Below are 25,220 nucleotides of genomic sequence, written 5' to 3' on the forward strand. Positions count from 1 at the left end.
TGACACATGCAACTTTTCCATTCATTTGAACATTTAGAGGCCATTATATGGTTATTAGTTTGCCCTATTTCAATATTGTCGTGTCTCAGAGAACAGGGAGGCTTAAGGCGAGGGAGAGAGGGAATGGCCAGTTGGTGGAGCACTCGGCACCCATGCAACATTCATTGATCAAGCACATCATCTTCTGTGAGCGTGGTTTGCAGCACCTCAAGACAATTGCACATCACTGATAACAGATTACCATAACAGATATAATAGTAACGAAGACTTTGAAATATGTCAAGAATGACCAAAACATGACACAGAGATTCAAAGCACATGCTCTATTTTCAGTTCTTTTGGTTATATACCCAGAAGTGGGATTGCTGGATCAAATGGTAATTCTATTTTTATTTTATTTTATTTTATTTTTTTGAGTTGGAGTCTCACTCTGTCGCCCAGTCTGGAGTGCAGTGGCCACAATCCTTCCGCCTTAGCCTTCCAAGTAGCTGGAACTACAGGCATGCGCTACCACACCCAGCTAATTTTTAAAAATTTATTTATTGTAGAGGTGAGGTCTCACCAAGTTGCCCAGGCGGGTCTCGAACCCTCAGACTTAGGCAATTCACTCACCTCAGCCTCCCAAAGCACAGGATTACAGGCTGAGCACCGAGCCCGGCGGTAATTTTATTTTTAACTTTTAGGGGAACCCTCATCCTTTTTAAAGTGGTTTCTAGGAGGAAAAAAAAAATGTTCCAGCCTCATATTTCCCTTGTCTCAGCCCTGTAATCAGCTGTTTTTCCAAGGAGTCCTGGTTGTATTTATTTAGGACAAGTACTGTATTTAAAATTCAGTATCAGGGCATGAGGCATGCTCCTGGTACTGGAGTAATCTATCTTTTAATACTAACGTATTATAGTTGATTTTTTTCCTGCACAAATTTGAAATCAAATTTATTTTAGCTGTGCTCAAAAAGAATGAGAGCAATGAGGACAGTTTTCACACCATGTTAGTGTCTTTCCCATTAGAATTTTGGGACTTCAAGATAGTTGGGCTCTCAGAAGTGTCTTGTGAAGTAATTTGAGTATAATAGACCAAGCTGTTGGTGGTGTTCATCATAATGATGCTTTCATCTGGAAATCCATTCTCAATTTTTTAGTTCCCTACCTAATTCAGAAAACTTTAGTCACAGTAGTAATTTTTAGCTCCATCTTTCTGAAAAAGAGCATAGTAATTACAAATGTTTACTATTCTAAGCATGACTCCCTGCAGAAATTTTTATAAAACTATCTATAGTAACTCTGATACTTTCTCTTTTCATATTAAAAATCACTTGTGTGTACTCAGACATAATGTATCTTGAGCAAGGTTAAAAGGCTTTGAACATAGCACTGAACTGCCCTTAACTGCTCTCTAACTTAAACAGGTGCATGGTGTCCCTTTACTTTGCCTTCTAGGTCCAAAGCATTTCTCTGTACTTGTTACTTCAGTGAGATGAGGCATGACTGAAATATTATTTCCATGGATATATGTTCTATTTTTAAAAATACTATTTTATGTGAAATTATATTTTACTCCCTATGAAGCTGTGTCAGTGAAAAATACCCTCCCCAGTCCTTAATCATAGCTATTTATTTGTCTCTCTTATGCATAAGTTTTAGATTAACTGCTTATTTTTAATATTGGTTAGAACATTAGAAGAGAAATAGTTCATTTGGGGCATTCCCATTCTGGCTCATTTTATGATAGGTGTTTGGTTGTCCTCCTGTCATCTATTCCTTGAACGTGTCTAGTCAAGTGAAGTTGCATAGCAGCAGTTTTGGTAGTAGACTGGCTGCATTCCAAGATTGCATGGGTAATCCTGTCTTGACTTTAATGAGCTGACGAAACTGCTCAAAAACTGGATGCGATGTCCATAGAAGGATTGTCACTACCTCTTTTATTGTGCAGATAATGCTATGGTTAACCCACGTCTATTTCCTGTTGTAGCCTATATTCTCAGTAGTTTAGAATATTTCAGAATGCCTCAGATTGTTAAACTCATACCATAGTGTGCTTAAAACAGCTGAAACTACTGGAGACTCAGGTTTAGATTTAGAGTTAGATTTTAGAAGTGACAGAAGCCTAATTTCAGTTTAACTAATTAAACCACTCTGAGGTAATAAAGTGAAGAACATACTCAAGAGCTGCCAGGTTTAATTAATGTTGGCTCAACTTTTAAAGCATAGGGGTAATCTTTTGGACTCTCTTATAATGATTCATTGGTTCTGGGTTCAGAAAGTACACACTTTTACCAGGATTTTTGTCATTTTAAGCATTAGGGACTTAAAACCATATTTATAGACCTAGTAACCTGTCCAAACATTTTGTCAGATATGGGATATGTAATAGTGATTTTCTTTGAGACAGAGCTGCATGTCTTGTTGGACTACGATGCTTCTACCAAGTAGAAGGAGATTATATGTCTGGTGCTAGAGAACTATTTAGTGCCGAAGCTGCTTTTCTAATAGTATCAGCTCTGCAAAAGTAATTGGAAAAAAAATAAAAAAGCCATCAGACTTCAGAAGCGTTCATTGGACTTTGTGTAAAGGAAAATACATACCTATTTCTATAGATGCAGTCTCACAGTCAGATTTTGTTTAAGCTGATGATCCCTTAATCTCTTCAGAGGATCCTTATAATTGCTTTCCATATTAACAACAAAAATGATAACAGCATTTATTAATAACAGCAATTGTCATCATCATTATCATCATTCACGTATCCTTGGACTTTCTCCTTATCTTTCCCCCTTCATTTTTTTGGTAAGCTTTATTCATTCCACTTTATGGGATTACTTACATGTTTTATTGAGAAATCCTAGTATATTTGGCAATGAAATGCTGCCCCAGACTCTGACCGAGGTGTACTTCCATTTTATATGTCTGAACATATAAAAAGCAGAGTAAAGATGATCATGAGCCACCTAGCTTCAAACATTGTTAGTACATGATCTAGAATGCAGCATATCTTAAGGGGAGAGCCAAAGAAATGGCAGAAACGGATTCTTTTACTAATCTAACTTTGGTCTTTTTTTTTTTTGAGTTGGAGTCTCTGTCGCCCAGACTGGAGTGCAGTGGCCGCTCCCTGCCACCGCAGCCTCGACCTGCTGGGCTCCGGCAATCTTTCCGCCTCAGCCTTCTGAGTAGCTGGAACTACAGGCGCGCACTACCACGCCCGGCTGATTTTTTGATTTGTTGTAGAGATGAGGTCTCGTCAAGTTGCCCAGGCGGGTCTCGAACCTGCGGGCTCAAGCAATTCACTCACCTCAGCCTCCCAAGGCGCGGGATTACAGGCTGAGCCACCGAGCCCGGCTTAACTGTGGTTTTAATACTTCCATTTTTATATAGCCTAAAAGAAATGAAATAATCAGGTCTTTATCCTTGCTTTTTAAAATCTCAGCTATTGTTTTGAAATGTAAACTTGCAGATGTGATGTAAAAAAAAGTGTTTTTTTCCATCAGAGACAGTTTTTTTGAAGTATTTCCAACTCATATTAGAATTAAATATTGTATAGGTGAGAAGAAATACTGACCAAATGGAAGACATTTGATTGTGACTTTATTGAGCCTATTGGGTCTAGGGTAAGCCTGAAGGTGATAGATATAGAGAGGACAGTGATCTAAACTGAAAAGGAGAAAATTAATTTTATTATGGACTGTATAGTCATCACTGTGAGACTCTAATCTAGCATAGTCCAGTAGCTATATAGACACTAGCTACTGAAAGTGTGGCTAGTTTGAATTGAGATGTGCTTTAAGTAAAAAATACATGCTAAGAGAACCTAGTTTGAAAAAAAATAAAATAGAATGTCATTAATAACATTTTAATATTGATTTTATTAATACTATTGATTTTACTAATACTATTTTGTATGTTAGATTAAATAAATATTTAAAAATTAATTTTAGCTACTTGTTTTTACTTTTTATTATCTGACTACTAGAAAATTTAAAATGGACACATATGGCTCACATTTGTGGCTTGTATTATATTTCTCTTGGACAGTACTGTTCTAGAGGCAACCCTGTTTTTTTTTTAAAAAACAAAAAAACAAAAAAAAACAGATGAGAACAAAGAGATAGGAAATTAAGGGAAACAAAATTATGTTTAAGAAATCTTTAGCACATCCTAACTGCATTGTTTGATTTGAAATAGATATGGATTGAAATATTTTGCTTTGGTGTGTACTTTATTACAGAAAAAAGAGGGGGCTTTTTAGGTTTTACTTTTAGGAAGAGAGCACAAGGACTAGTTGGAAAGGACTGGTACTCACCTGGTAAAGCAACCCCAGATCTTTGATTGTGACTTTTCAGGAACTAAATTTGAGTTCCTGGCCACGTGTGCCCTTCTTAAGACCATCATTACAGTCTTCATTTGTCGCTGTGTCACCAGATGTTACTAACGGCCGTTTCCTTTTTATTATGTCCTTTGCTCTCCTCCTCCTTAGGAACTTGCTTGTACTTAGAGCAGCATAAACACTGATCCAAACTCCAGTTTTGTCAAGCGTCTGGAGTAAGGATCAGCAAAGCACTTCTGATCTGTAATCCTTAATCTGCAATTCTGAAATCCAAAAAGCTCTGAAAATCAAACGTTGCTTTTATGAAGGCAGTTTTCTGTTGGCGGAAAACTTGCCTTGATGCAGTGTGAGAATGTTGGTAGGCTTTATTCACCCCACTTTATGGGATTACATACATGTTTTATTGCAGAAATATTAGTGTATTTGGCAGTGATATGCTGCCTCAGACTCTGGTCAAGGTGATAGGCTATGTACGTTGTGTTAACCTTTCTAAATATTAAAAAAGAAAAGTCTGAATTCAGAAATACACCTGGCCCTAAGACTTTCACATAAGGGATTTTTGGACCTCTCTTATCTATCTCACAGAAATTTAAAATACCTTATTTACCATAATTCTGTATTTAAAATAAGATATTTATCTTTATTACAATCTAAACAAGGTAATAGAGGCAAATACAGTATTCCCAAAGTATAGCTGTGTTATGTCACTCTACTTAAAGTGATTTTGAAAGCTTCTTGTTTCTATGGTTCTCCTTATTCTGGAATTTCATACCTGCCACAGGGTGGTATCTGCCTGATGCTGCTCCTTTGATTCCTCTTTGTGTTCTTTCTGCAAAAAAGGCATTTTTTTCTGTCAAAGCATTTCTTTCAAAGTTAAACACATGTATGTATCCTTGGCTCAACTGTGCCTTGACACATATTATTTCTTTTATTCCGGAAATGTTATTTCTCTTTTTGTCAAAATTCTAATTCCTTAAGATGAATTTCAGCTCCTACTTTTTCCTGATTACTTACAGGCCAGAGAGAATGTGTGATTTAATATAAATATAGTTTACCTCCTCAACTAAAATATAGTTTCTTAGCTGCAAAGGGTCCTGTTCCAAACTTCCCAGCATTCCTCCTGCTTTTCCTGGTGGTTTGCATTTATTAGATAGCTTTATTAATGTTGATGGGGGATAGTTGAGTGAGGGTCTGGTACAGCAGCACAAGTATACTCTGATCAGATTGTCAAACTGTTTGCTCCTTTTTGTTTACTGTTTTAGTTACTTTATGCCTAAGTAGCAAAAAGCAAACAATAAAAATGGGGATAGGAAATGGGAATAAGGCTGTAGCCCTGTATGTAGTTTTCCATCAATTCCCAAGATTTAGAAAGGTCTGTATTGGTTTTATTATTCAGTTTATCAGTGTGTGATGCTTTTGGTCTTTTATTTCCCTATGTTGTTTTATATTTCTGTGTCTTTATTTTGAAGTACCACATTTAAGTAAATTAATTAAATATAACTATTTAACATTTACATTGTGAAGCTAAAGCATTGAAATAAAATAATTTTAAAGGACAAGAACCAGTGTTTACCAGGTATCTACTGTACATCTGATACGGTGCTATATATTTAGCATTTTTTTAGTCCTTAAATAATTAAGTGAAAGTATTAATGGCTTTCTCCCTATTTTACATGTGAGAAATTGCTTCAGGGTACTCAGTGAGTTGAGTGATAAAGCTTATATTTGAAATCCAAATATATTTATGCCACAGTATTATTTGCTGATCATAAGAGATTTTTAGAGAACAGAAGAATGAAGAGTAACTGCTTAAATAGAAGATGCAGAGTTGTGTGAGGTAAAAAAGTCTTGAAATTGTGGCATTTGTTATTTTTCTCAGTGATTTTCATTTCATTCTTAACCTATCTTTCTAATTCCTACTTAATTTTCCATCTTTTGTATAAGCATTCATTTATCAAAATGAACAAAAATATTAAAGGGAAATAAATCTGAAAGAGGAGTTGGCTGATCATATAATATTTTTGAAGTAGAAATATAAACTTTTTTTAAAAAAAGAAGTTTAGTATTGGACATCCAGTTTACATTTTTAGATCAGCAAATAAATTTTAACAGGAAGGCCAACATTTGACTGTAGTGATCAGCAAAATTAGTATATTTTACTACATGTAATATTTTAGAGTTTTATAATACAAAATATTTAGCACTCTGTGTTGAATGTTCCCTGATAGGATGATTGAACTCCCCCTAATGGAGGACCTATGTTCACTGTTAAGTATACAACATTTTAGATGAAGTATTAGTATATTTTTCTAGAGATGAAGTTGGAAATGCTGTAGTAGAAACCGATGAGACCATCTTCTGTTCTGAAAGATGGAGCAAGCCTTCCAAAGGACTTGTTCAAGTCCCCACCTGAAACCATTTCTGCCGCTTAAAATGGCCTGTGTACTAGGCAAGTTAGCTTTCAGAAATGTTATTTTCATACTAAAAACACGTATGTGTGAACAATATCTGCTCCCTAACAACCCAGAAAAGGTGTCAGATATAAACTTTTATACAAATAATAATTTTTAATCCATAAAATCAGTAAGAGATATTTCAAGTAAGTCAACACTGATTAGTATATATTGCTGCAATATATCAGAATGAATTTATTTATTTTGAGAATGAATTTTAAAATGTTGCTATTGGCTGGTTGTAAACAGTAGGTTCATCCTAGTTTCTTGAAACTCAGCGAGAGGGTATCATAAACTCCAGATACTTTTGTGATTATAACTTCAGGAGTGAGAGAGTTATTGAAAGCCCTTTTATCTGTTCCTTGTTGTTGCCAACAATAAAATAAAAAGCATGCTAAGTGGAAAAGTCCTAAAAATGACATCAACTTTATAAGCTGTGTGACCCTACATGAATCTCGGTTTTCATACGCAGAACTCCCAGGATAAAACATTGATAAGACAAAATGTGTGATAAACTAATATATGTGAAGGTACATTATAATTTAAAAACAAATGTACAAACAAACTTAAGGTGATGATACTGTATTTTTAATTTTTACACAATCATTTAATGGAAGCATTGCATACTAAATCTAAAGTTGCCAAAATTTTCAGAAGAAAGACTAATTAAGAGATGGGGGAGAGATCAAATAGGGGCTTGTATCTGTTTTTGAAAACATTTGTATTAAATCATCATGTTGTAATTTTATGAAAGCATGATAATATCATCATGTTGTAATTTTGTGAAAGCATGATAATATGGTAAGGTAATTCCTGGATTTTGAAACAACAGGCAGTTGGGTTTGTTGTTTTTACATATGTTTGATAAATAAATGCGTACCTCATCCTCTTCCTTCTCTTTGAATTTAAACTTGAAGGTTATGAATACTGATGGCACTGGGAGACGAGTACTAGTGGAAGACAAAATTCCTCACATATTTGGGTTTACTTTGTTGGGTGATTATGTTTACTGGACTGACTGGCAAAGGCGTAGCATCGAAAGAGTACACAAACGCAGTGCAGAAAGGGAAATCATCATAGATCAGCTGCCTGACCTCATGGGCCTAAAGGCCACAAATGTTCATCGAATCATTGGTAAGTAATTCCAAAATTCTCTAGAGTGGGAGCAGACATGATCAAAGGTGTTTATGAACCGAATGCTTAGTAATTTAAAAGTAAAATGTGCTGATTGTGTCAATGTGTATGTCTTGCTGTGCTCTTTTATAATTAGTTTATATTTTAGGTTCCAACCCCTGTGCTGAGGAAAATGGAGGATGTAGCCATCTTTGCCTCTATAGACCTCAGGGTCTTCGCTGTGCCTGCCCCATTGGCTTTGAACTCATCAGTGACATGAAGACCTGTATTGTCCCAGAGGCTTTCCTTTTGTTTTCACGGAGAGCAGACATCAGACGAATTTCTTTGGAAACAAACAATAATAATGTGGCCATTCCACTCACTGGTGTCAAAGAAGCTTCTGCTTTGGATTTTGATGTGACAGACAACCGGATTTACTGGACTGATATATCACTCAAGGTTAGCAAAAGAGTTGGAATATTAAAGCTGGAGATTAAAAAGGGATTTCTGAATCTTCATTCTGTGATCTGCATCCCTCAGTGCTTGATAGACAAAGTTCAACAAAAACCCTTAGCTTTTTAAAGGAAATGAAAGGAAAGGTCCATTCAGTATTTTATTAGGTGCCTTTTACTAGAAGATACTTTGCTAGTGTTCTAAATCTGCAAGATGTAAACGTCCTCTTCTTTGTTCATTTGATGATGACAAATGGCGTTTTCTGCAATTAGCTGAGTAAAGAATTGTATGCTTCACATAAAATGGCTGTAGAGATATGAGTCTTGATTTATTTTAAACGGCATGTTGGCACCTGACTGAGGTATAAAATGCTAGTTATAAGTTATAGCATATATTTATTTTCTTTTTATTATTTATTGCAAAGCATACTGGGATAGTTAGGGGGAAGAAGCTTCTAAATAATTTTTCCTCATTTGAGATTGTTTTGGGCTTGTCTTAGATAATTGTGTAAACTTTTTTCTAATATGCAAAACACATGGGTATTGGAGCCAGAGTTGGACTCTAATGTATTCAGTAAAAATTTATTAGGGAAACAAATGAAATAAATAAATCTTGACTTGTATCGAGTGACCTTCTAAATTCCCTCATCTTAACTCATTCACAATCATTGACGTGAATTTGTGTCATTACAAATTCTGTTCCTGGTTGCTACTGACGTGAATTTACGTCTTTGCAGATTCTGTTTCTGAATGCTGCAACGTTGTCATAGGTATGCTATCATATTTTGTTTGAAAGTAAATAGTGAGGCAAGGAGAGAGAAAGTTAGTTGAGAATAATTATCTGATATTGATGGTGCAGTATTGTTATTGATTTACTTAGTTGGTAAAAATTGCAATTAGTGTTATTATTTGTTGCAATTAGTGTTATGTACTTGTATTTTGCTATTTTAGGGCTTTTTCATACTTCAATGTTAAAAATAATTTACCATAATTATGGAAAGTGAAGAAATATATGCTGATGAGATTTGCAAGGTTGAAGGTGAATCCAGTGAACTTATTAGTGATAGTGAGACAGATAGTGATGTAACGATGTAATGTAAATGAAGAAATATATATATTATATGTATGTAATATATATTAAGTTTATAATCTGAGTTAAAATGCAAAGTATGAAGTGCTAGTCAGAGTGGTGTCTGAAGCAAAAGCTGGATATATCTGCAACTTTCAGCTGTATTGTGAAAAAGGTGACAATTTAGAAAAGACCATTTCACTTGTGCTTAATGACAGAAGTTTGCAGCAATCAGCTTCAGATTTTTTTTAAATTTTCACCCTCTCTCAGTATTAGGAAAGTGAAAAATTTGCTGATCGCAAATGTGTTAAAAGTAGAGGTAATGCGTACCTTTATTGCAATAGCAGGGCTGTTGTGAGGATTAAATGAGAAAATCTATGGATACAAGGTACTAGGGTAGTACTTGACAGCATGTAGTGTCTATTGTTAGTTTGAATTGTGATTGTTTTAAATTTCATGGCACTCAAAGCTACAATGGTAATAATATGATAATTGTTATATTCATTTTCTAAGGTAGGAACAATGACCTGGCATATTCTCAATCACCTTTAGAAAGTTGACTACCAATTAAGAGTCTATAACATTCTGGTCACATCTTTTTCACTTGATTACTAATAAATTTTCAAAGAAAATGTACTCTACTATCTTATTTAGTAGAATACATTTTTGGTTCTTTAGAGTTTAAAACATCCCCCATGAATTGGCAATAAACTTGAAGTCACAGTTGCATTTATTAGAGATTGACATCAAATTTTTCTGTGCTTGTAAGTTATGTCAATTTTGTTAGGAAACAATATGTTTCTTGGCACGTCTCAATCTTTCCATTGCAGACCAAACCTCCTTGCTGCGTAGCGTTTTATACTTAACGTGATTTGACTTAGTTGTTCATTTTACTTTTGCAGACCATCAGCAGAGCCTTTATGAATGGCAGTGCACTGGAACATGTGGTGGAATTCGGCTTAGATTATCCAGAAGGCATGGCAGTAGACTGGCTTGGGAAGAACTTATACTGGGCAGACACAGGAACGAATCGAATTGAAGTATCAAAGTTAGATGGGCAACATCGACAAGTTTTGGTGTGGAAAGACCTAGATAGTCCCAGAGCACTAGCATTGGACCCTGCTGAAGGGTAAACAACTTTATGTGCCTTCTTTGCAACTACATTGCACATTTGGAGGAACATGGCATAGTTACAGATTATATTCTTGGTGTCTTTTTTTTGAATTTTTTTTTGAATTGTCACCCAGACTGGAGTGCAGTGGCATGCTCCTGGCCACCGCAGCCCCACCCTGCTTGGCTCTTGCAATCCTTCTGCCTCAGCCTTCCGAGTAGCTGGAACTACAGGCACGCGCTACCACGCTCGGCTAGTTTTTGATTTATTGTAGAGACGAGGTCTCGCCAAATTGCCTGGGCAGGTCTCAAACCTGCGGGCTCAGGCACTTCACTCACATCGGCCTCCCAAAGTGCTGGGGTTACAGGCTGAGCGACCAAGTCCGGTCTTTTTCTTGATGTCTTAAATAATGCTTGTTAGGAATCTGACAACTAATGATGGGTAGAATTTATTTTAAAACCATTAATTGAGATTCCACTGATTTAGAATGAATAATTTTTTTTTTTTTGAGTTGGAGTCTCACTCTGTCACCCAGACTGGAGTGCAGTGGCTGCTCCCGGCCACCACATCCTCGACCTGCTGGGCTCCGGCGATCCTTCCGCCTCAGCCTTCCAGGTAGCTGGAACTATAGGTGTGCGCTACCACACCTGGCTACTTTTTGATTATTGTAGAGATGAGGTCTCACCAAGTTGCCCAGGCGGGTCTCGAACCCCGCGGGCTCAGGCAATCCACTCACCTCAGCCTTCCAAAGGCGTGGGATTACAGAATGAATAATTATTAACTAATTTTACTTTTTTTCATTATTACATTGGGTGAAGAAAAAGTGAAATATATTAATCAAATGTTACTGATAGTATTTATATACTAAATACCCACAGCCCTTTTTTTTTTTTTTTTTTATGTCATCAATCTATATTTGCTTGCACTCCCTCCCTAGTTATACTAGGTTCCAAACCTATTGTAGTGAACCTATGGAAACAATGTTGTGTGCTGAAAAATAACTGCATTTAAAAAGCTTTGTTTGGGAATATTTATTAATTAAAAATGGACAGTTGGTCATTATAAACTTGGAGCAACTTTGGTAGTATAAGATAGGTAAAACTGTTTATTTATAAAGTGACATGTTTTTCAAGGGTAGGTGATACTTCTTAGAAGAGTCAGCAAATTTTTAAAAGCCAACAGCTAAGAAATCTGAGATTTGAAGAAAAGTGTAACTTTTAAAGAAGTAAACAGTGTGAACCTATAAACTTATTTACCATATCTATGATTTAAAATAGTTTCCCTGAAAATCACCACATTAATTTTGTGATTAGCTGGTTATCCATCTGCTTAGAAGGCCATATCAAAGACAGCTTCTCTGCACTGACATATTGTGGTGAGACTATGGTGATCTCTGCTCTTTGTATTAGTTGCTAGACAGATAAATTTAGTAGTTGGGACTAAGGACCCTAGTATAGGTTGATGCAGGCAGGTATGAGATTCTCTCACAGTTGTTTTTCTTTGGCTCTTACGTTATGCACGTGCCTGTGGACTGACAAGTGCAAATTCAAACAAAGCCCGGACAACTTTCGTTTTCAGAAAAAGCTTCATACATTGCTACCAAGTCAGCCATCAGCTGACAGACTGATGAGTAAATGACTGTCCTCAGGTATTTCACAAGAGCTGGTATGTGGAGTGCTTTCCTGCATCCAGTATTCAGAGTGTCTCAAAAACTAACACCTTACTAGTTTAGTTGAAAGGGATTTGGCTAAGGATTCAGTTCTAGTTCTAGTTCTAGCTGTGCTATGTAACTGGCTTGGAGGTATTAGACAAGGTATTCACATTTCTTTTAGTATCTTGGTCTCCTCATCCGTAAAAAGTCTACACTGCTCTAAGATTAAAGTGAAAAACCCAAAAAGTAAAATAATTATTCTAAAATTTCACAAAGATTGTAGTAGTAGTGTTCAGTGTCCTTACTCACCACCAAATACATTTTCAAGCATTGCTTTCGACTTCAGTTAAAGGCTCACTATTTAGTTTTACCTTTGGTGTGCTCCTGTAACTTGTTTTAGGGGAGAGTTGAATATACAAGTTGAAAAATTGTATAACATTTAAAAAAACTTGAACTTATATTCAGAAATACATAAATATATTTTATTCAGAAGTGAACCAGATTCTGAGACCAGAGTTGTAATCTTTTGCTGTTTTCTTGAATATTAGTTTTATAAATGCCCGTGCTGCAATAAAGAAATCATTGGTTTGTTTCCAATTCCTAGGTTTGGATGGAAAAAATTTATTGGAAAGACTAAAGAAAGCTGACTCACTTCCTTTTTGGGATATAAGAAAAAAATATTTAGTTGAAGGTACCAAAATAATTGAAGGAATTCTAGTCATGATTTTATATTACCCATTTCCTTGATTTGCCGTATATTTTCTTTAAATTTATTTAGTTGCTGCACATGACTATGACCCTTTCCCTCAGAATAAAAAATGAGATGTTAAATATTGTTTTGAATTTAGATTCATGTATTGGACTGAATGGGGTGGAAAACCTAAGATAGACAGAGCTGCTATGGATGGAAGTGAACGTACTACATTAGTTCCAAATGTGGGGCGGGCAAATGGCCTGACTATTGATTATGCTAAAAGGAGGCTTTATTGGACAGACCTGGACACCAACTTAATAGAATCTTCAAATATGCTTGGTAAGCTTTACTACTACTTATTCAGACAGATAGCATATCCTTTCTGTGCAAAAATCAGTGGCTGCTATTCATCATTGGTTAGATACTTTTTTTTTTTTTTACTCAACACCCTTTCGTAGTTTTGCTGAAATCATAAAAATCCAACTATACAGATGGCCAAGAATCTCTGAAAATAATTGACTATTCTTACGTAGTATCTTAAGCACCGATGAACAAGCAGGGACCCGGGTCTGATCACCTGCCTCTGTCCCTGCCTGTCCTCGCAACGCCCCAGGTACAAAGCAGTGTATCTGGGGGTGATCGGGCATCAGGTCGCAGAGGTCCAGCTTGCCGGCAAAGCCCCACATCTGTCACCCTGGTCTGGGACTCTCCACTCCTCCACGACTAGCAGGCCGTAGGCCGGGTGGGCGGAGGATGAATATGCAGTCATGAGGTGCCCATGGTGCGCTGGTTCCCTTGCTACTCGGCGGGTACCAAAGGCCCCTCGGCCCAGCCGGCGGTGGGGCTGCCTGGCCACAACACCTGCCTCTGCTTCTCCGTGGCCTGGGGCGAGTAGCGCCCGGCCCGGCCTCCGAGGCGCCCACGTGAAAAATGTGGGGGTCCCCATGAGGCTGGATGCCAGGCCCCCGACCCGGGGCCCCATAGGGCCGTGGAACCACAGGCCGCCAAAGACAACCCCGGATAGATAAAACTTCGTATGAATGTCTAGATTCTCCCCCTGTTCTGGAATGATGTTCTGTTTATTGTTTTTATTAGTGGTTTAGGTACTTGGAGCCATATCTCTTTATTATGTGAAAATTTCATTATTATTGGACTTGCAATGAAATTTATAACTCCCGATATTCCTGAAGTGACTTTTTGTACCAGTGAAATAGAATATATATCTCCATCTTTTTGTGGAAGGAAGAAGAAAAACTGAACTGTAGATCCTTATGTAGAGAAAATGAAACTACAGTCCAAACAGACCATTTGCAGGGGTTTAAATAATCTCAGTGATTTATAGCAGAAATATAAGTTCGAGGCATGGAGTCAGACTGCAGATGGATTGATTTCAGAGGACTCATCTGGTTTTAGAATTGCTTTTAAATGAATTGTTCTATTTTAAATTGCTTACAAATGTAATGTTTTATATATTAGGTTTTTTGAAAACCAACAAGACACTTGTATTCTCACATATTTCATCCCTCTGCTTCTCCCCTGACTACTGCCTTTCCGAAAATAGGACTCAATCGTGAAGTGATAGCAGATGACTTGCCTCATCCTTTTGGCCTAACTCAGTACCAAGATTACATCTACTGGACGGACTGGAGCCGACGCAGCATTGAACGTGCCAACAAAACCAGTGGCCAAAACCGCACCATCATTCAGGGCCATTTGGATTATGTGATGGACATCCTCGTCTTTCACTCCTCCCGGCAGGCAGGGTGGAATGAGTGTGCTTCTAGCAATGGGCACTGCTCCCACCTCTGCTTGGCTGTGCCAGTCGGAGGTTTTGTTTGTGGATGCCCTGCCCACTACTCTCTCAATGTTGACAACAGGACTTGTAGTGGTAAGCTGTATTTCCCCCCAAAGCAAGCTAGAATTAGAAGAGAAGGCAACATTTTGAAAGTGCTTTAGTTTATGTTCTTTCTAAAGTAAAACATGGGAAGTTCAGAGTGGATCATTTGTTTAGTTAAGCAAGGCAGGTTTTTATTACTTGTTTAACAATAGCAACTTGATATTATAGAAAAAGTCTTTTGCCTTTGGACTTTGAATATTTAGTGCAAAATTGGCATAGAATCATTGAAAGAGGGTCGTGCATGTGTACTATACATAATTCAAATATATTTATTGTAAAGGAAGGGAGGAGCACTAAAAACAGTGAAACAAAGAGAATCCCAAAACATAACTTCGAATCCTGTGAAGTGCATAGAATAGGACATACATTAAAAAATTAAACAGAAGGCCGGGCTCGGTGGCTCAGCCTGTAATCCCAGCACTTTGGGAGGCCGAGGCGAGTGGATTGCCTGTGCCCGTGGGTTCGAGACCCGCCCGGGCAACTTGGCAAGACCTCATCTCTACACTACATCAAAAGTTAGCCGGGCACAGTAGCGTGCGCCTGTAGTTCCAGCTACTTGGAAGGCTGAGGCGGAAGGATCGCCGGAGCCCAGCAGATCGAGGGTGCAGTGGCCGGGAGCATGCCACTGCACTCCAGTCTGGGCGATGGAGTGAGACACCAACTCAAAAAATAAATAAATAAATCAACAGAAAATGCATGTGAGGAAATGTAACCCTGTTTAAAATAATAGTTGATAGGGAAGTAGAGAGCACGTTCTCTGACCATAGTGGGCAGGTGCAACTTAACTGCAGCTAATGTCACCAGATATTTTCACCCAGTCATGAATCTAGATTTTGTTTTTTTGGCCACAGTATCTCCTGATTTTTATTTATTTTTAAACTTTCTTTTATTATTTTAAAAATTAAGATAAAATTTAGATAATACAAAAATTCACTCTTTTAAAGTATAAAATTTGGGGTTTTTTGGTATATTCAAAAGACTGTGGATCCATTACTACAATCAATTTTAGAACATTTTTATCACCACCAAAGGAAATCTTGTAACCATCAACAGTCACTCCCCCTTCTCTCCTCTCCCAGCCCTTGGCAAACACTAATCTACTTTTTGTCTCTATGGATATCATATAAACAGAATCATAAAATATGTGGTCTTCTGTGACTGATTCCTTTTACTTACCATAACGTTTTTTCTCCTGATTTTTAAATATTGACAAGTCATTAACATTAAACACACATGCAAGAAGTCCTAATAACAAAGTTTGTAACAGAACATGGTAGCTAGGAGAAACTGGTTTATAACTCAAGTATATTTGAAGGCCTGTTTCTTTGTGGATAGACGAACAAATTGGTAGATGTGATCAAGAAATAAGTTGATTTACTCAGAAAGAGGATATTATGGGAGAGGTGTAGGGTATGGGTCAATGTGGTAGAAAGTAGCAAGCCGCTGTAGGATATTGGATATAATTAACTATTGGAATTACTTTGTTCTGTGCTTGAGAGAATGTGTCACAAATCCCATAGGAAAGAATTTAGTCTATTCTGACATAAGCTTCCATTGTGAAAGAGAAAGAATCAGAGCATCTTGTTTAATGATTAAGAGGTTAGACTTTGAGGCTAGACTCGGTGGCTCAGCCTGTAATCCCAGCACTTTAGAAGGCTGAGGTGAGTGGATGCCTGAGCCCACAGGTTCGAGACCCACTCGGGCAACTTGGGCAAGACCTTGTCTCTACAATAAATAAAAAATTAGCTGGGCGTGGTAATGCACACCTGTAGTTCCGGCTACTTGGAAGGCTGAGACGGAGGGATCGTTAGATCCCAGCAGTTCGAGGCTGCGGTGGCCAGAAGTGTGCCACTGTACTCCAGTCTGGACGACAGAGTGAGACTCCAACTCAAAAAAAAAAAGTATTCTTCCAGATATTATTATGTATTAGGCCGGGTTCGGCGGCTCAGCCTGCAATCCCAGCACTTTGGGAGGCTGAGGCGAGTGGATTGCCTGAGCCCACAGGTTCGAGTGCCACCCGGGCAGCTTGGGGAGACCTCATCTCCACAGTAAATCTAAAATTAGCTGGATGTGGTAGCGCACACCTGTAGTTCCAGCTACTTGGAAGGCTGAGGTGGATGAATCGCTAGAGCCCAGTAGGTTGAAGCTGCGGTGGCTGGGAGCGTGCCAGTGCACTCACTAGCTTTTTTTTATTTATGCAAGTGTCAATTTTTTAAGCTTTAATTTTTCTCATTTGTAAAATGAGAGTAATAAAAGTAACTGCTATACAGAGTTGTTGTGAAGATGAAATAAGATATATGATCTGACTCCTGGAGAGAAGAAGCAGTAGCAGGGAAGTCAGTTAAACCAGTGTGGTAATGCGCCTTGACTTGGGCAGCTGTGGTGCTGGCAGTGTGTGTGGTGATGGAGAGAGACTGATGAATTCAAGGCATATTTTGACACTGGAATAAATAGAACTTACAACTTGTATGTGGGAAAGAAAAAGAGGAGGGAGCAAGGATGACTTCTAGCTTAGCTGTCATAGTAGATGGACTATCAGAGGAGAGAGATAAAGTTGGAGATAGAAATTTTGAAACTGCCAGGACCCATTTAAGATGCATGAGATTACCCAGGGAGAAGGTATAGTGCGGGAGCCAGCAAATTTTTTCTTGAAAGGGCCAGATAGTTAATACCTTAGGCTCTGTCAGTACACAGGCTCTGTCATACCTGCTTAGCTCTACCTAGCTTTGACCACTGCTGCAAGAAAGCAGCCTCAGACAGGACATTTTTTTTTTTTTATGGGAGTGGCTGAATTCCAGTGAAACTTTATTATAGAAACAGGCAAATTTGACTTGTGGACCATAGCTTGCTGTATCCTGATGGAGAGAAAAGGAGGTACCTGGCAGCCTAGAGAGACATTTCACAGAGGGCACTGAGATGTGACAACTCGAGGGGTAAGAGGCAAAGCAGGAAGAAGACATGCCCAGAAGAACGGATAAGGTTGTTTCAAAAATGAACTCTGTCAAATGCTGCTGAGACACTGAATAGGTGTATTCAATTAAAATAGATGTTTTATATTCCAAGCCATATTATAAGTGTTTAACACAAAGTGCTTGCCCTCAAAAGTTTTGTAAACTGTGTAATTTATTCCTTGACCTGTTTTTAAAATGAAATCAGATTTTTTTTCTGTGCTCAAAACTTTTCATATCATGCAGAGTAAGAACCTAGTGCAGAGTAAAAATCTAGTTCTTCTCATGTTCTGCTGGGTCCTGAATAATCTATACCCTTTCTCCACCCCCACTCTCCACCACCGAGTTACCTTCTCTAATTTCAGCTTTCACTTTTTCCCCTTGCTTTCTCCATGATAGCCACATTGGCTTCACTGCTGGTTTCAGATATGCCAGTTCCTCCCACCTCATGGCTGTTACTGCTTGTTTCCTCTACTTGGAATGTTCTTCCTGCATATTTTAATATTTGCATAGTTATCCCTTTAAGTTTTTGCTTAGTTGTGACTCTCACAGTGAAACCTAGTCTGTACTATTTAAGTTCCGTTACCCTTTCTAGTATGGCTAGTCGCCCAGTACTTTTTCTTTACCACTTATCACCCTATTATACACGATGCAATTTACATACTGTGACTTTTTCTTTATTATGTTTATTGCTTATTGCCTATCTATTGGAATGTAAGCTCCATGAAGCAACAGTTTTTCCTGTTTTCTTCAGTGATGTATCTTAGGTGCCTAGAATAGTACTTAGTACATGATAGACACTCAATAAATTATTGTTAAATAAATGAATGACGAAGCAGAACAGGATCTGAAAAAACACGTGCTCTTTAGCCCAACAGCTTTGCGACCTTGGAAAAATTACTGACCTTTCTGATCCTCAATTTGCTAACCTGTGAAATGGAGATAATAATTTTGGGATTAAATAACATCTAGTATAATATGTAACATGTTGGAAGTCCTCAATATATATTCATTTCTTTTCCTTCCCTTCTCTCAAATAATTTTATTACCTTACTTTCAAAATCTTGGCTACCAGGCTTTCCTTATCAACTATGCTTATTTCTTTCTTTCTTTCTTTTTAAAGAGTTGGGGTCTCACTTGCTATGTTGCATAAGTATTTGTTGAAAACCTGCTACAGACTGAGCATTATTTCAGCCACTGGAAAATATAGCAGTAAATGAAATAGACACAAATCTTGCCTTCATAGAGCGTACATTCCAGTGGGACAGATAATGAACTAAATAAATTGTATCAGGAATAAGTTGGTGATGAGTATTGTGGAGAAATGTTAACAGCAAGAAAGGGTGGTGCTGGCATGAGTTGCAGTGTTAAGTATGGTGATCAGGGAAGTGAAAAAGTGCTATGTCAAGAACCGAATGGGGAACACACCATCAGTATGGGTACCTGATCTCAAACCAGGCAAAGCGGGGACCAAAGGGAGGCCCAGACTTTACCTATACGATGTCCACTTGTATATCTTATCCTGAATTGTACCCCACATCTTTAAAATTAAAAAAAATTTTTTTAAAGAACTGAATGAGGTGAGGAAATGAGCTATGTGGCTATGTGGGAGAAGACCTACTGAGCAAAAGGGGACAGTAAAAGCAAAGGCCTTAGAGGGGGGCATTTCTGACATGTTAGAGGAATACCTAAGAGACTAGTGTCGCTGCAACAGAGTGAATAAAGAGATGAAATCAGAGAGGAAATGGGTTGCCACACTGTGTAATCCTTTGTTCAGCACTGAAGTGGCCTCTGCGGTACCTATGTGCAAATTGGGAAAGATGTCTCCTCTGAGCAGATTGAGACCATGTATGCATTTCATTAGCCAATGAAGTGTGGACTAGATTTCAGTTCCTACTCAGTGCCTGGCACAGTGAACAAAGTGGCACAATCTTACATGGTGGATTTGGCTTTATAGTTTATTCTGTTCTTACCCAAAAGCAACGCTGTCTTTTAAGCTACCAGTGAACACTTTTGCCTTCAAAACAAAGCTGGAAATCTCCTTCCTCCTTATACCTCATCCTCCAACTTCTACATTGTGGGACTACAAAACTCAGACAACCAGATGGGACAGTTTTTTTTGTTTTGTTTTGTTTTGTTTGAGTTGAAGTCTCACTCTGTCACCCAGACTAGAGTGCAGTGGCCGCTCCCGGCCACCGCAGCCTCGACCTGCTGGGCTCCGGCGATCCTTCCGCCTCAGCCTTCCCAGTAGCCGGAATTACAGGCAGGCGCTACCACGCCCGGCTGATTTTTTTGATTTATTGTAGAGATGAGGTCTCGCTTCCCAGGCAGGTCTCAAACCCGCAGGCTCAGGCAATCCACTCACCTCAGCCTCCCAAAAACGTGGGATTACAGGCTGAGCCACCGAGCCCGGCTGATGGGACAGTTTTTAAAGTACCATTTAAAGGAAATATGGGAGTGGTGGCTAGAGTTCACATAAATTGAATATGGCTTTTAAAATGGCATACTCTGTTACTTTAAGCACTTATTAACTTGTAAATAAGTCAAAACATCAGCTTCTTCTTAGAAATATTGAGGCAATTAATTGTAATTTTTAATATCTTTGAGTAGACTTTTTGAAACAAGCATTTATTTGAAGCCACTTTTGGCTTCATCTTAATTCACATTTTTTGGAACAATAAGACCCACATCACAATTGTGAAATCTTATTGAAGGTTAAAACTTGACTTGGAAAAAAGAGGACCTAGCAAAATATACTAGGACTAAAAAAATATTTGATAAATTATTTCCCAGGCAAGAACATTTGGGAGCTAAAACTCTGGGGTCTTTCTTCTAAGTTTCCTTGTGTGTCTTAGTAAAGTGGTGCTTATTCTGTTAGAAACTTACAACATGAAGCCTTATTCTTTTTACTTGTTTTACTAAGGAAGTAGAACTGCCAAAACATAATTTGTTTAAAAAAAAAAAAGAAGCTGGTGGGAGATATTTTAGCTGTGTGACTTATGTTCTTACTACTTAAGGCGTGGACTTTACTAAAATTGCTAAAAGTTGTTAAATCAGTATGTGACAGACTCTATTCAGATGAAGATTTCTAGTATGATCATTGGAATACTTTCTAAACCTTTCAAGCTGGGTGTAGGCTTTTAACTAATGAGGAACTTAAATGCATATAAAATAGAATTGCAGTTTTATGAATACAGTGTTTCTTTGTGAGAATCAACGAGTTCCTTTGGGAACTCATTGTATAGATGTAAAGTAAGCGGAGGAACCACAAGTAATCGAACTGTGAAGAATGGGGCATAGGAGGAAGTAAAAGCAAGGAGTCCTGACTTGGCAATTTATACTTTATATTCCTGAGATGCCAAAATTCTACTGGATTTAGGTGATGACTGAGCATCAAAAAAATAGATTTTAAGTATGAAATGTATATAAATATTTTAATAAGAATTTTTTAAATGGTATTAGAATTTGAAGTTGTCTTTTTGAGATGTTTTCTTATATTAAAGATGACTGCATAGTAATCAGAGGCCTAGTCCCTGCGAAAGAAAAATGTTGTTTCTATTACATTTTCTCATTTCATGCATTTAGGGCATCAACACAAAATATTGAAAATATAGGATTTGTCATGATAATCAGAAATAAGGAGTATAAAGATCTATTATTTGTTTTGGGTAGTTTTACTGCTCCCTCTTTGTGCAGTCATCACATTCACTTTAAACAAAATATCTGCAATCCATGCGCATTTGTTTAATTTGTCTTGATAACAAGTTTGTTACTGCTACTTCTGATAATAATGAACGACATTTATTTTTAATTTACATTTATATAATGCCTTATAGTTGTTATAAAGTATTTTCATATATGTTGTAAAATTCTCATAGCACCTCAATGAGAGGGACAAAGTGCCTGTTACCTTTATTTCACAACTGAGTACACTTTGACCCAGAGAGGTTCAGTGAATTAGTTAAGATCAGAAGACTAGACTAAAATCAATCTACAAGTGTCTGCTTAGCCTATGGAGGCCCAGGCTTCCTGCCACCCACCACACATAAGAATAGGTTAAGGAAGAGTAGGATTAATCACTTGGTAGACCTGGAGAATTTTTAAAATCTTTATCAAATGCTTCATTGAAATAAAGTCTCCTATGGCATCTCTGTGAATGAGGAGAAAAATAGGCTGATTGGCTATGTCATTGAGTAAATTCATAACTAGTGTGGTAACTAGAGTGCTGATTAGTGTTATTCTGAAACGTTTTTGAGGACTTGCCAAAGAATTTTGTCTTCAGCCTTAGCTCTTCATCATCTGTCTGTTTTGTATGAGGTATATGCAACAGGCTGATCAACTCTGTGGATGATAAAGGGCGTAGAGTAACTATATTTCAGATTTCCCCTTCTTTTCTTTTAAGCTCCTACCACTTTCCTGCTCTTCAGTCAAAAAAGTGCCATCAACCGCATGGTGATTGATGAACAACAGAGCCCTGACATCATCCTTCCTATCCACAGCCTTCGGAATGTCCGGGCCATTGACTATGACCCACTGGACAAGCAACTCTATTGGATTGACTCACGACAAAACATGATCCGAAAGGCACAAGAAGATGGCAGTCAGGTAATTGAGGGCTCGGTTCAAAATCAGTTTATTCTGACTAGTAACTGAACTAACCAACCATCCTGATTCACTTAAGTCTTGCCCTTCTGTATATGTGTCTGTAACTGAAATTCTGGACCTAGTGGCTTATTTTTTCCTCTTGATGATCTTTGAGTAAACAGTAATTGTTTGATGATGGTATTAGGTTGAAAATTTTATTAGGATAACTTAAGCTCTTGTATTGATAATGACTTTGTCACTGCCCCCCACGTTCATTTATGTATCTTTTTCCTTGTGGTTTCCTTTGTATGGAGTATTAGCAGCTTTGAAACAGGCCTTGCTTCTGATCCCAGCACTATCCCTCACTAGGATTTATACGAACTTTTTAGTTGAAAGGAATGCAAAGCACATAGTCCTTGTTGGTTACGTAGTAGAGACTCAGTAAATAGCAGTTACATTACTAATTAACTATTATTTAAAATATTCAGAGGATAGAAAACACAATCTCAGTAAAATTAAAAATAACACAGTCTCAGTAAAATTAAAAATATCTAGGATGTGTTATCTTTGATCTAATGGGTTTTTTTGGTAATTATTTTCTGGTGACTATGGGATGGGAATGAGGATATTATCAGTAAATCTTATCTATGTTTGCATACCATTTATGGATTTACATACCACCGTCCATATGTCTTTGCTTTCTGTCTGTGGCCAAGCATTGTTAGACTGGGATTACTATGAATGATTATTTGTTGTTGTCCTTATAGCAGTAATATTAAATTGTGGTTTTTTTGTTTTTGTTTTTGCTATGTCTCATATCACAATAAAAAGCAAAGAGATAGTGTATTTAGGTCTGCTGAGGGATCATTTAGGGATATAGTCATTATATTCCAGATGCACCTTATACTATACAGACCAGGACTAATGGGCAGATAACTAAAAGATAGAAATTATAGTTACTATATAGCCAAGAGCAGGGCAAATAAATGAGGTAGCTTCATTAAGAAATATGTTACTTCAGAAATGCTGAGTGAATATAATATGATTTATTCAGATGGACAAAGCCTGTCTTTTTGTTTGACTTTCTTTTAAAAAGTGTGAGTATGTGGATTTGAGAATCAGAGAAAGGGGTTATTGATATTTTGGTTTATAGCTCTGACTAGTTACTATTGTCTCTAGAGCAGAGTTTCTCAAATTTAGCACAGTTGACTTTTTTGGGCTGGATAATTATTTATTGTGGAGGGCTGTCCTATATATTGTAGGATGCTTAGCAGTATCCCTGGCCTCTGCCCACTAGATGCCAGGTATACTGTCACAGTCATGACAATCAAAAATGTCTCCAAATATTGCCAAATGTTCACAGGGAACAGAATCCCTCTAGTTGCCAACCACTGCTCCAGAGATATTTCTAGATGTGATTCTAGCCAGTTATCTCCACTTTATAGAAGACAGTTGCCACCTTTTCACAGGCATTATCAGGTTCTTTGAGCAACTAATCTGGCCTCAACTCTTTTTTCAGCCCCAGGTTATAATAACCCAAGGAAGCTGGGCTCGGTGGCTCAGCCTGTAATCCCAGCGCTTTGGGAGGCTGAGGTGAGTGGATTGCCTGAGCCTGTGGGTTCGAGACCCACTTGGGCAACTTGGCGAGACCTCATCTCTACAATAAATTAAAAAATTAGCCGGGCATGGTAGTGTGCGCCTGTAGTTCTAGCTACTTGGAAGACTGAGGAGGAAGGATCGCCAGAACCCAGCAGGTTGAGGCTGCAGTGGCCGGGAGTGTGCCACTGCACTCTAGTCTGGACGACAGAGTGAGACTCCAACTCGGAAAAAAAAAACAACTAATAATAACCCAAGGAATATATGAGATATATGGTAACAAAGAAGTACATTACCCATTAAAAAAAAAAAAGTATCAGTAAGAAATGCTCCTTAAGATTTAGGAGGTCCTTCTCAGGTGTGTGACCACATAGGTGTAAATATTGTGAGTGATCGCCTCAGAGTTATCTGCCCTGGAGTCTAATTTTTTTGTGTGTCTTTTTTCCCCGTAGGGCTTCACTGTGGTTGTGAGCTCAGTTCCGAATCAGAACCTAGAAATACAGCCCTATGACCTCAGCATTGATATTTATAGCCGCTACATCTACTGGACTTGTGAGGCTACCAATGTCATTAATGTGACAAGATTAGACGGGAGATCAATTGGAGTGGTGCTAAAAGGCGAACAAGACAGACCTCGAGCCATTGTGGTAAACCCAGAGAAAGGGTATGTTACTAAAGTGTCGTCGGGGACCCTCCTCGGCCTTCTTTTCAGCCCATTATTTATTTTCCTTTAAGTGTCCTGTGCTCCAGCACATAACTCGGTGTTGTGCATCCTGTCTTCTCTGCATTTTCTTACAGTTTTTCTTATACTTGATCTGATTTCACTGCCTAGAATTTCTTTTCTTGGTCACTATTGCTTCAGTTCTAAATATTACCCATACTTCCAGTACCATTTCAACTGTCTTGTCCTCTGTGACGATTTCTTTGATCTACCCCATCCCCAGCCAAATGTGGTTTTTTCCCCACCTCTCCTGAATGCCAAATACTCTGTGTTTGTGACTCTCTAGCTAGACTTAGTCCTTTCCAATTTACCTTATACTTAACTGTTTTCAGTCTTATAATTCCTACTAGACTTTAGTTTCCTTTATGACCAGAACTAACATGTTTTCTGTCATTTAATGCAGAGCTTTGCATTTAATAAATACTTAGTACCTGCATGAATGATAAGGACTTCAGCAGGGAAAGTGTTTACTTCAAAGAAGTTATAGGAAAGGGAGGAAATATACAAGTTAAATATAAGAAATGATTCACTTGACTTATTTTTAGTTATTAAATAGGCTAATTAGAAAAGGAGGTTAGAACTTTGTGTCCAGATCTGTCTGGTCACTGATTTCT

At 37.8% G+C, this 25,220-nt stretch overlaps 1 protein-coding gene across 1 annotated transcript in view; it reads left to right on the forward strand.

Annotated features, from left to right (window-relative positions):
• The window catches only part of LRP6 (LDL receptor related protein 6), a 161,626-nt gene that overhangs the window by 104,069 nt on the left and 32,337 nt on the right, over positions 1 to 25,220 (forward strand). Inside the window, exons 9-15 of the mRNA XM_008062923.2 lie at positions 7,688 to 7,904; positions 8,053 to 8,342; positions 10,307 to 10,533; positions 13,015 to 13,199; positions 14,422 to 14,748; positions 22,108 to 22,310; positions 24,338 to 24,549. Of these exons, the coding sequence (XP_008061114.1) occupies positions 7,688 to 7,904; positions 8,053 to 8,342; positions 10,307 to 10,533; positions 13,015 to 13,199; positions 14,422 to 14,748; positions 22,108 to 22,310; positions 24,338 to 24,549 (1,661 nt within the window). The remainder of the gene's footprint in view (positions 1 to 7,687; positions 7,905 to 8,052; positions 8,343 to 10,306; positions 10,534 to 13,014; positions 13,200 to 14,421; positions 14,749 to 22,107; positions 22,311 to 24,337; positions 24,550 to 25,220) is intronic.

This window comes from Carlito syrichta, unplaced genomic scaffold, assembly GCF_000164805.1.
Source record: "Carlito syrichta isolate Samal-C Ts95f unplaced genomic scaffold, Tarsius_syrichta-2.0.1 Scaffold305884, whole genome shotgun sequence".
In the NCBI taxonomy this organism is placed as follows: domain Eukaryota; kingdom Metazoa; phylum Chordata; class Mammalia; order Primates; family Tarsiidae; genus Carlito; species Carlito syrichta.